The sequence below is a fragment of the Sesamum indicum genome, linkage group LG1 (genome assembly GCF_026168435.1).
Source record: "Sesamum indicum cultivar Baizhima isolate 11 linkage group LG1, ASM2616843v1, whole genome shotgun sequence".
In the NCBI taxonomy this organism is placed as follows: Eukaryota; Viridiplantae; Streptophyta; class Magnoliopsida; order Lamiales; family Pedaliaceae; genus Sesamum; species Sesamum indicum.
In genome coordinates, this window is record NC_142657.1 from 2,349,796 (window position 1) to 2,360,311 (window position 10,516).

Sequence of the window (10,516 nt, forward strand, 5' to 3'; positions counted from 1 at the left end):
TTTGTGATTACGTTTTTTATGTAACACTTTTATAAGTTGTTGACTATGCATGATGTGGACGCCATTTGGCGCTCAAGTGTACAATCAGTTAATTAGTTCAGGAGTTTGTTTATTTTCTGTTTTACGCCATTTGTTTGTATTTAAACACTGGCTATGGCTGTTCCATTGATCTGATGAATACAGAAAATTTACTTGGCTCCTGAAATCATTTTTCTGCACAAATCTTCACTTTTTTTATTACCTCTTTCAACATGGTATTAGAGTCTTCCTTGTGAAGGTCTCCGCATACCCCTATGAAAATTAATACTGAAACTTACACATTGCCATAGCGACAACAGAGTATGATGCTTCCATGGTGAATGAAGATGCCTCATGTGGTTTGTTCGACCAGGAATTTATGCAATTGCAGTCTTCTAATCACCCACGTATCGTGATGGTTTCTGCCTTACTCACTGGCAGCAACTATTTTGCTTGGAGCCGAGCAATACGACGTTCTCTAACGGCAAAAATGAAGTTGGATTTTATCGACGGCACTGCAATCCGACCTCATCCCAACACCGATGATTTTAAGCATTGGAATCGTATCGACTCCATGGTAACGACTTGGATCTTAAACTGTATTTTCAAATATTTAGCAAAATCCTTTATGTACGTAGGATCTTCTCGTGAGTTGTGGTTGGAGCTCAAAGTTCGCTTTGGTGAGAGTAATAGCCCAATGGCGTATCAATTACAAAAGGAAATTGCACAAGTAGCATAAGAAAATCTGTCAATTATGTAGTACTACACGAAATTGAAGCGATCATGGGACGAACTTGTGTGTCTGTCCCCCACACCTAAATGTGTTTGCTCTGGCTGCACATGTGAGATGAATAAAGCCATTGCAGAGAACATAGCCTCAAATCAATTGATGTAGTTTCTTGTAGGCTTGAGCAATGTATTAGATCAAGCACGCAGTCAAATCCTTCTGTTAGATCCGTTATCTTCTGTTACTAAAGCCTACTCCATGCTTCTCAAGGTTGAAAAGCAAATGCAGATGAGCAACAATGACATAGATGTTAACAGTGGGAGTACGTTTCAAGTAAAGGCCCAAGCATTCAGGATGAAACCGGTGATAGATAAGCGAAATATAATATGTGATTACTGCAAAAGAATAGGCAATTCCAGATATACGTGTTTCAAACTAAGCGGTGTACCAGACTGGTATAAAAAGATGATAGATCAAAGGAAGAAAGTAGAGAGTAAAGGCAGAGGTTTCACTGCCTTGGTTTCTGCTGACTGTAAACCTGGTTCAACTGAGGGACATTTTTCGAATTACAGATATGATTCGGACAGAGGTTAAGAAAATTATGCAGGATGAATTACCTCTTAATCCTCTCGAGGTGAATTACGCTCAGTTGGATAATTTCGCAGGTAATAGTACCATTTCTCCTTCTGTAGTTCCTAGTAACTGGATTATAAGATAGTGGCGCTACGAATCACATTTGTGCAGAAATTCAATTGTTTGATTCCTACACTAAACTCACTGCGCCTCTACTCATCCACTTACCAAACGAAAATACTCATTTTGTCTCTCATGTAGGTTCAGTACGCATCTCTCCTAAACTCATACTCACACAAGTACTTCACATTCCTGCTTTCTCTGTTAATCTTCTATCTGTAAGACAATTGTGTGCATCTTCAGCTTTTGAATTTCGATTTCTAAATTTCATTTGCACCCTGCAGGACATGAAGACTAATAAGGATGTGGCAACAGGACACTTGATTAAGAATCTATATATACTAGTCATCTCTTGTAGAAGGCAACGTACAGTCCTTGAATTCCATTTGTAATTCTTCTTCTTGTACTCATACTGGTTACCATGGGGATTTGTGGCATAAAAGGCTTGGGCATTTGTCCACAAAAGCTATGAAACATATTACTGATTTACCAACAATTGAATATAATAGAAATCCTTGTGAAATTTGTCCCTTGGCTAAGATGCATAAACTTCCTTTTGAATCCAGTACAATTAAATCAACAAATATTTTTACTTTTGTTCACCTTGACATCTGGGGACCATATAGAGAGGCTACCATCTCTGGTTGTCACTTCTTCTTGACAATAGTGGATGATTTTAGCCATTCAACGTGAACTTTTCTAATGAAATACAAGAGTGAGTTTCTAGAGCTTTTCCAACAATTCTGTAATCTTGTTGCCACCCAATTCAATACTACAGTGCAGTCAATCCGAACAGATAATGGTGCCGAGTTTCTTAGCTCTTCCTTTCAATCTTATCTTTTTACCTCAGGAATAATTCACCAACGCAGTTGTGCCTACACTCCACAACAAAATGGAGTTGTAGAGCGCAAGCACAGATCACTCTTGGAAATTGCTCGATCAATAATGTTTCAAGCCTCCTTCCCTCGTCGTTTTGGGTGAAGCCATTTTATCAGCTATCTATCTAATAAACCGATTTCCTTCAACCATCCTCAATTGGCGTACACCCTATGAATTGTTCTATGGGATAGTTCCCTCTTATTCACATTTACGAACAATTGGGTGTCTTTATTATGCTATGAAACCTGAACAACATATTTCTAAATTTGATAAACACTGCTCTAAATGCGTCTTCATAGGTTATCCTCCTAACCAAAAGGCCTATATGGTCTTTGATCTCGACTCCAAGATTTTTTCATCTCCAGAAATGTGCAATTCCATGAACATGTTTTTCCCTTTGCCTCTATACAGCCTTCCCCTGCTGCAGCTCCTTTGCCTCTTATTCCTCTATCTGCTGACAACACAAACGACATTCTGCCAAACTTCCTGATAACTCATCCATTTCTCCATCCTCCCCTTTTCCACAACCCAGCACTACTCCTCCTCTAATTCGCAGGTCCCAACGCCAGCACCATAAGCCTTCATGGTTAAATGACTTTGTGTGCCATCATTGTAATCCTTCTTCAGCTCCCATCATTACCTCTTACAATGCTGCATATATGGAATTTGTTGCTTCACTTTCTATTTTTCAAGAACCAAAGAATTACAAGGAGGCTTCGTCCATACCTGAGTGGGTTGATGCCATGAACCTGGAGTTGCAAGCCTTAGAAAAAAAACCAGACTTGGACAGTTGTTCCTTTTCCTGCAGGAGAACACCCAATTGGCTGCAAATGGGTTTACAAAACAAAGTTACGGGAGGATGGTTCAGTCGAACGCTACAAGGCGAGGCTTGTGGCTGAGGGCTATACGCAGGTAGAAAGGATTGATTACATAGATCATTTCTGTCCCGTGGCCAAGGTTGTTACTGTGCGTTTATTTTTTGCACTTGTTGCTGCTTTCCAATGGCCTCTTCATCAAGTCGACATCAACAACGCCTTTCTTCACGGCTACCTTGATGAAGAGCTTTACATGACTGCATCTCAGGGGTATTCGATTCCAGCAGGTCATGCTTTTCTTCTCAAGCGATCCTTGTGTGGCTTGAAGCAAGCCTCACGCTAGTTGAACTTGGAATTCACACATAGCTTGGAGAACTTTGGTTTTCAGCAGTCCGCACATGATCACTGCTTGATCTTTAAGAAGCTAGCTTCTGGTTTCATTGGGCTGTTGGTATATGTGGATGACGTCCTAATTATGGCGCCTAATATCAGTCTCATATCCCATGTGAAGTTGCATCTTCACTCCCTCTTTACCATAAAAGATCTTGGGTTTGCTCGTTATTTTTTGGGTCTGCAGATTGCACGTCCAGAGGCTAAAACTTCCACAACACAGTCTAAGTACATTGGTAAAATTATTCGTGATTGTGGGTTGTAGCAAAGGAAGCCTGCAGCCACTCCACTGCCCCCGGGATCAAGTTCTGTTTTGATTCAGACCCTATGCTCGATGATCCCGAGCCTTATCATCGTCTTGTTGGTCGAGCCAGTTATTTCTCATGGGGTGCAACAATTGAGCCAATTTCTTCAACGTCCCTGTGGTTCACATTGGCGAACTGCTCTGCATTTGGTACGATATCTGAAGGGTTGTCGAGATATAGGCATGTTCTATCCTTCTTCTAATTCACTTCGGCTTAAATCATTTTGTGACGCTGATTGGGCCGCATGCTCTTATTCACGTTGCTCTCTCATTGGATTTGCAATTTTTCTTGGCTCAGTCCTCGTCTCTTGGAAGACTAAGAAGCAATGTACAGTCTCCCGCTCCTCGGTCGAGGCTGAGTATCGCAGCATGGCTACAACGACTTGTGAGCTGCAGTGGCTCAGGTACCTTCTTCGAGATTTTGGGATTTCTCTCTGATCCTATTCCTCTTCATTGTGATAATCAGGCGGCCTTGCACATTATGGCCAATCTTGTTTTTCACGAGCGAACGAAGCACCTTGACAATGATTGCCATATAGTGCGTAATTGCTACAAGGTTGATTTTCTTCTTCCCGTCTTCGTGCGCAGTCATGAACAACTTGCAGATTTGTTCACTAAATCACTCTCACATCACAGCTTCTTTGGCTTACTTGGCAAGTTGGGCTTGTTCCTGGGATTCACAAGTCCACCTTGTGTGTGTGGGGGGGGTGTTGAGGAAGACATTCGTGAGTGGCACCCTGGTTAAGCACTTGGCAGCACCAAAATCAGAACATTGCAGCAGAACAGAACAAACTCCAGCTACCTTCTAAAGAAGACGAGTAGAAGCGGAGCTTTGTGATTACGTTTTTGATGTAACACTTTTATAAGTTGTTGACCAGGCATGATGTGGACGCCATTTGGCGCTTACGTGTACAATCAGTTAATTAGTTCAGGAGTTTGTTTATTTTCTATCTTACGCCATTTGTCTGTATTTAAACACTGGCTATGGTTGTTCCATTGATCTCATGAATACAGAAAATTTACTTGGCTCCTGAAATCATTTTTCTGCACATATCTTCACTTTCTTGATTACCTCTTTCAACAAGGCTAATAATTGATAAAATTGGAGTGTCGGTAATGTGGGCAGGGTGTTAGAAAGCAATGAGTTGTATCCTTGAAATATTTGAGGTATTCGTTAGCACGCGGAGGGCTCTGAAAGGTCTTTGGAATGAATGACCAACTATACACTGTGGAATATGAGAGGATCTGCAAGAAAGAGGACGTTAAAGTCAAAATTGGAAGAAATTATGACGACGGCTCTCCAACGATTAAGTCAGTAAGAATCACAAATGGTATTTAGTGAGTATATAAGAGAGACGGAGTAACCGAACCTTCCTTTGGAGATGGAGAACCACATTTATATGTTGGTGGATTGTATGATTTCATGGGCTCTTCTGGATTAAGTTTTGATCCAGCGGAAGGCGATGGGCCGTACATATCTAGCTGATGAAGACAGAAAGTGGTCCAGGGGACCAAAACTTTGCAGACAGAACAGTGCGCGTGGTACTGGCAGTGCTTTTTCTGACATTATGTCCTTTACGTTCAGAGGTCTTTGGTGATCTTCAAATTCCTTCATATTCTAGGTTCTTCATTGTCTTTCTTTTATTTGTGAATTCCTTTGTGAGTCTTTGATGGTCCTAACCCTTCACAAGTCTCATTCTTATATCATGAAGGTCTCATAAGGGATGTAGGAAATATCCCTACATCACAATGAGTGGAGGGACGTCGCCGACGCCATCATGTAGAGGTTGAAAAAGCGAAGGAATCGAAAGAAAATGATGGGCAAAAAGGCTCAAAAAGCGACAAAGGCCTAATGCCAAAACGGACAAAATTGCTAGAAAGGTGCACCAGATGAGGGTGAGCCCAACGGAGTAAGAGACCTAGCAAGATGTTGTCAGACAACAAAGAAATTTGTAGAAGGTGATCGGCAGGGAAAAGAGATACATGTTGGACACGGGTGGAGATTTGGCATAGGTGAGTCGGGCCCATGGTGAGGAGCGTCGCCTAACATGCTGCCGATAAATTTTTGGCTATCGACAGCAGTGGCAAGACTGTGGTGCCAGTGCCGGGGATGACCCTGAGGTACATGTGTTCTCTCCGCTGCCTTGTCAACAATTCAAAATGGCAACTAGTGTCACATTTTTTCTTTTTTAAAAATTCATGTAATTACCAAGTAATGTGAATCAGCCAATTAAATCAAGGGTAAGTTGCACAACACCCCTCCTGTATTTTAGTGGAATAGCGTGAAAACCCCATGTATTAATTTTATAGGCGAAAAACTCCCTGTGTTATTTTAAATAAAGCAAACTAACCCCTCTCTATTAGAAACTAACGGAGAGTGGTTACACTTGCCTATTTCACAAGTGGATTTTGTTTTTCAACTTTTTTAGGGTTAGTCTATGTGTACAATAATGTCCATTTTACCTCCTTTTTCACATGTAAATATATTTCAATAAATAATATATTCTCAATTAATTTAAAATATTAGTTAATCTAGATATATTTTAATAAATTATATTTATTTATAAAATATATTAATTAGTTATCAAAATACCTAAAAAAGTTAGTTTAAATATATTTAAATTAATTATATATTCATAAAATATATTAATTAAACATAAAAATATTATATTAATTTTTAAATTTATATTATTTAATATAAATAATTATTTGAATTAAAATTATCATTACTATTATTTTAATAAATTATTATTATTATTTATTATTTTTCAAAAAATTATTATTTTTACTTATTTTAAAAAAATAAAAAAGGACACAACCCCACCCCGCCTCCCCTTGCCGACGGTCACCGCACCCCACCCATGGCCCATCTTGACCTAGATCTGGGCAACGACGGTGGCCTAGTGAAATGGGCGACGCCCTTCTCCAGGGCGATGTCGCTGTCGCCCAAATTATTGCATGCGATGCATCGCTACATCTGTACATATATATTATTATATATATTGCATATATAATTATATGCATAATTGTATATATATAAAAATATATTTTTAAATTATTTTAAATCTTGACCGTTGATTTATTAATTATTGAAGATTAAAGGCTATCAGAACTCTAATTATTGAAGATTAAAGGCTATTAGAACAAGAGTGTAACGGGCAATTTATAAAAAAAATTTAACACCGTTAAACCTAACTAACAGAAGAGGAGACTGTGCATAATTTTTAAAAACACAGAAGTTTTTTATCTTATTTTTTAATACAGAAAAATTTTATGCAATTTATCCTTATATGAATTCTCTCGAATTTAAAAATCACGTGATGCTCGTGCAGTTTCCGACCATTTTGAAGAAGTTCGGGGACTAATGTCCTAAAATCACAGCAAATTAAAAATTAAAGGTCCATATTGAAATTCTAAAAAGTTAAAAAATTAAACGAAAAATAGAAAAAGTTAGAGCACTAAAAATATCTTTAATCCTTTTGAGTTGATAGATTTTAAATTTCATGGAAAAGGAATTTGTGAACCATGCACCAAAGAATGAAACCTTCAGCTCGTGGTATACAATTTCATTCATATGTTAATACAAAATTCATAACCATAATATGCTTGCCTCAAGGATTTTATTCAAGAAAAGCAAATGCTGTTAGCAGAATTGCGAAAATCTTTCTCCAAATTTCTCCAGAACATGGAATTTCATTATGAAAGGGAAAGTTCCCATGACCGGGAAGTTAGCCTCGCATATAACAGTTTTCAGTATTTCCGTCTCCATGAATACCACTTCAGTTTCATCTGAAACCATAAAGGAAGAACCCCTAATATGCCGCGTGTGAGTCTTGGATCAAAGACATCAAATTGCACCCGACTCAAGGTGTCCAGGATAACCTGTGTCGGTAAAGCTGGCAGCAGGACTGGATGAGCCTCAGCAGGCACCGTTTCAGCCAGTGCACGGGCTTTCTCCAAATGTGAATTGGCAACAGATGCCATCTCAAAAACAGCATTGCATAGCCCCTCACGGGAGTCGATACGAATTTCAGGTTGTCCACCCCGGTCTTTTACCAGCAGCCCATGTTTTTCTGCCACTTCAACGGGTATATAAGGAAAATGCCGGTTTCGGCTGGCGTGGTAGGGAAGAGACTTAAGAAGCAACACAAGGCCGCTTGCCTTCCCAATATGGGACGCTGCATGGTCCGCTGCAGTAGACCTAATACCACCAGCCTGAAGTGTTGAATACAAAATGGTTGACATGGTGTCCTCGGCATATCGCTCCAACTCTTCCACAGTTTCTGGAATATCACTAACCTCTCTTTTGGCATCATTGATCCGCGCCTCGACAGAGCGTTTCAGCCAACTCTTGCTGACTTTATGCTCAGATATTACAGAAGCAAGTGCCTGGGCTACTGGATGCTCGATTAACCTTTTGGAAAAGATCTTGTCAATCGCTTCTTGCCACCAAAGCAGTCGCATGAGACCAATTCTAGGATCAGAAGCAATATCCATAGCTCTTGCCGTTTCAACATTAAAAGCTCGGAGAGCAAAAGCAGATTTCCGCATGTTTGGTGGAAGTTCAAGAAGGCAAAGATAGTGGTGATAATCATAACTTCGTACTTGTTGGACACAATATGAGAAAGCTGTTCGTACACCACTAGATGTGGAAGCACCACTCATCTATTTGTGATAGATTTTTCCTATGCAACAAAGGAAATGTTGTAGTTAGGAGATAAAAAAGGATCCACTTTTGCTCTTGTCCTCGTTAGAACACTTCCAGATTTATCCATTGTGGGCCTTGGCCTGTATTTAATGCATGAATGCCTAATGATCAAAAAGAAAAGCAAATACAGAATTTCCCCACAGGTCACACACCACAAAGCAGGTCAGCTAAGGTTTTAATTGACGAACACAAGATCAGTCATAAACATATTGCATAGCAAGAACTTCCCCTAGTGATAGAATGAACCTGAAATACCATCACATAGTATTCTGCAGAACATAAGTAGTATTATAAAATCCGTAACTATCAATTCTACTTAGTCACTCATTTGATTAACAAAGCAAGTTTTCCAAATAATGAAACTAAGTATCACTTGCATACCATTCATCTTCATGCTGTAAACCCTTTAGATAAGTATCAATAAACTGATTCCCAATCAAGAGAAATAGTTGTCTCTAGAAAGATTTTTATTTACTATACATAGTAAGACAAATTAATTTGTATTTCCTACAATTTGTCCAATTGTCCTCCAAAAACATCTGGAGAATGAACATACACCAAGATGGCAGTTTCTTTAGAAATACATAGTGACAAATGCATAGTATGATCAGCTTCTTCTCAACAATCTGACTTTTCATTTGGTTCGTTTACAATATTTCATATCTCAGTCGCATTGGGCGATTAGTTTGCACGTCTGTAAAAGCAAGCAGTCAATCACAAGTACAATGAAATGAAGCAGCAGAGAGCATACTGGATAAAACGGGGATTTTTCTTATATGAATCAAGCGCATTGTATTCCCCACTACTAGCAAGGCTTGATCCACTTTCACAAAAATGTTCGAGGTTTCCTTAAAATAAATCAAAGATTAAAAAATATGCATACATTTCAAACAAAAAGCACCAAAATTTCGAAGAACCAGCAGAAGATTCACAGAGTTTACGAATGTAACAAGATATTACAAAAAATTTACAGAATTTTTGAAATTAACAAGAATTCACAGAAAACAGAAACTAAACAAAAAATAGCAACGACAACAACAACAATCACATTTCTTTTACACAGTTTCAGCAATTGCATTTCAACCCAACCGAAAATCACCGACATTTAACCAATACATTCGAATGACAGTGTTTCCAGAATTAAAAAGAAAAAGAAAACAGGAAAACGCTTATCAAAGCACAGGCGTACCTAGCTCGCTGCTAGAGCTTGGTAGCGACCAGTGGCCAGAAAACAGCGGTGGCAGGACCCTTTTGCTTCGGATTCCTTGGCAGCGTCAGGTGGTGGCGGCTCTTTAAGGTGAGCGGGGTGGGGGATGGCAGGTCAAGGGGTAGTGGGGCATTGGGGGATTAGGGCTTGGAGAAGAGCAAAAAGGGGGGCGGGCCGATTTTGGAAGAGAAGAAGGGAAGCGGTTGAAAACCCAATTTGCACTTGAAGGTTGTGTTTTCAGTTTCTCCTTTCTATTATTCAATCACAGATGAAAGTGTGCGAAAACATGTTTGTTATGTCGTATTTTCACTATAAATATTTTATTATATATTTTGATACCATATTATTAACAATTCTATATTAATAGAAAAATATAATTATTATTTTATTTAAATTAAATAATTTTTATCGAATAAAATATATTAATTTGACGCTGGTAACGACATAAAATATAATCTTATCAACCAATCTAAACATAATCTGATTTTCATGGTGATTTAAATGATATTTAACTTTGTTTTTACGGGTGACAGAATATTTTAAATAATGATAATTAATTGATTCCAAAATGAGTTCCATTAATTTTATAAAACTATCAAAAGAGAAAAATATATCTCATTTTAAATTTAAGTTGACATTTATAATATCTTTTTAAATTTATTTCTATGATGTAATTTGAACAAAGAGATATTTGTTTTTATTTTATTAAAAGGCAATGAAAGATCTCTTCTTAGAATTTAAATTAAAAATAATAAATATGATTAAAATTTGGAAC

General features: G+C 38.3%; 2 protein-coding genes across 3 annotated transcripts; one reads left to right on the forward strand and one right to left on the reverse strand.

Moving 5' to 3' along the window:
* The first annotated feature begins 352 nt into the window (after positions 1–352).
* On the forward strand, positions 353–4,571 carry LOC148789315 (uncharacterized). The gene is made up of 6 exons (XM_088879219.1): positions 353–595; positions 1,016–1,067; positions 1,318–1,410; positions 3,126–3,419; positions 3,788–4,011; positions 4,125–4,571. The coding sequence occupies exons 1-6, from the start codon at positions 353–355 to the stop codon at positions 4,569–4,571; spliced, it is 1,353 nt and encodes a 450-aa protein (XP_088735345.1).
* Positions 4,572–7,364: 2,793 nt separating this feature from the next.
* Positions 7,365–9,994, reverse strand: LOC105155462 (Terpenoid synthases superfamily protein). 2 transcript variants are annotated; one of them, XM_011071344.3, is made up of 2 exons: positions 9,724–9,994; positions 7,365–8,614 (listed from the first exon to the last, which is right to left on the reverse strand). In XM_011071344.3, exon 2 carries the CDS (start codon positions 8,489–8,491, stop codon positions 7,577–7,579), a length of 915 nt encoding a protein of 304 aa, XP_011069646.1. In that variant the 5' UTR covers positions 8,492–8,614; positions 9,724–9,994; the 3' UTR covers positions 7,365–7,576. The 2 variants fall into 2 exon arrangements, with proteins under 2 accessions (XP_011069646.1, XP_011069641.1); XM_011071339.3 differs by having other exon boundaries at positions 7,365–8,511; positions 9,724–9,993.
* Positions 9,995–10,516: the final 522 nt, after the last annotated feature.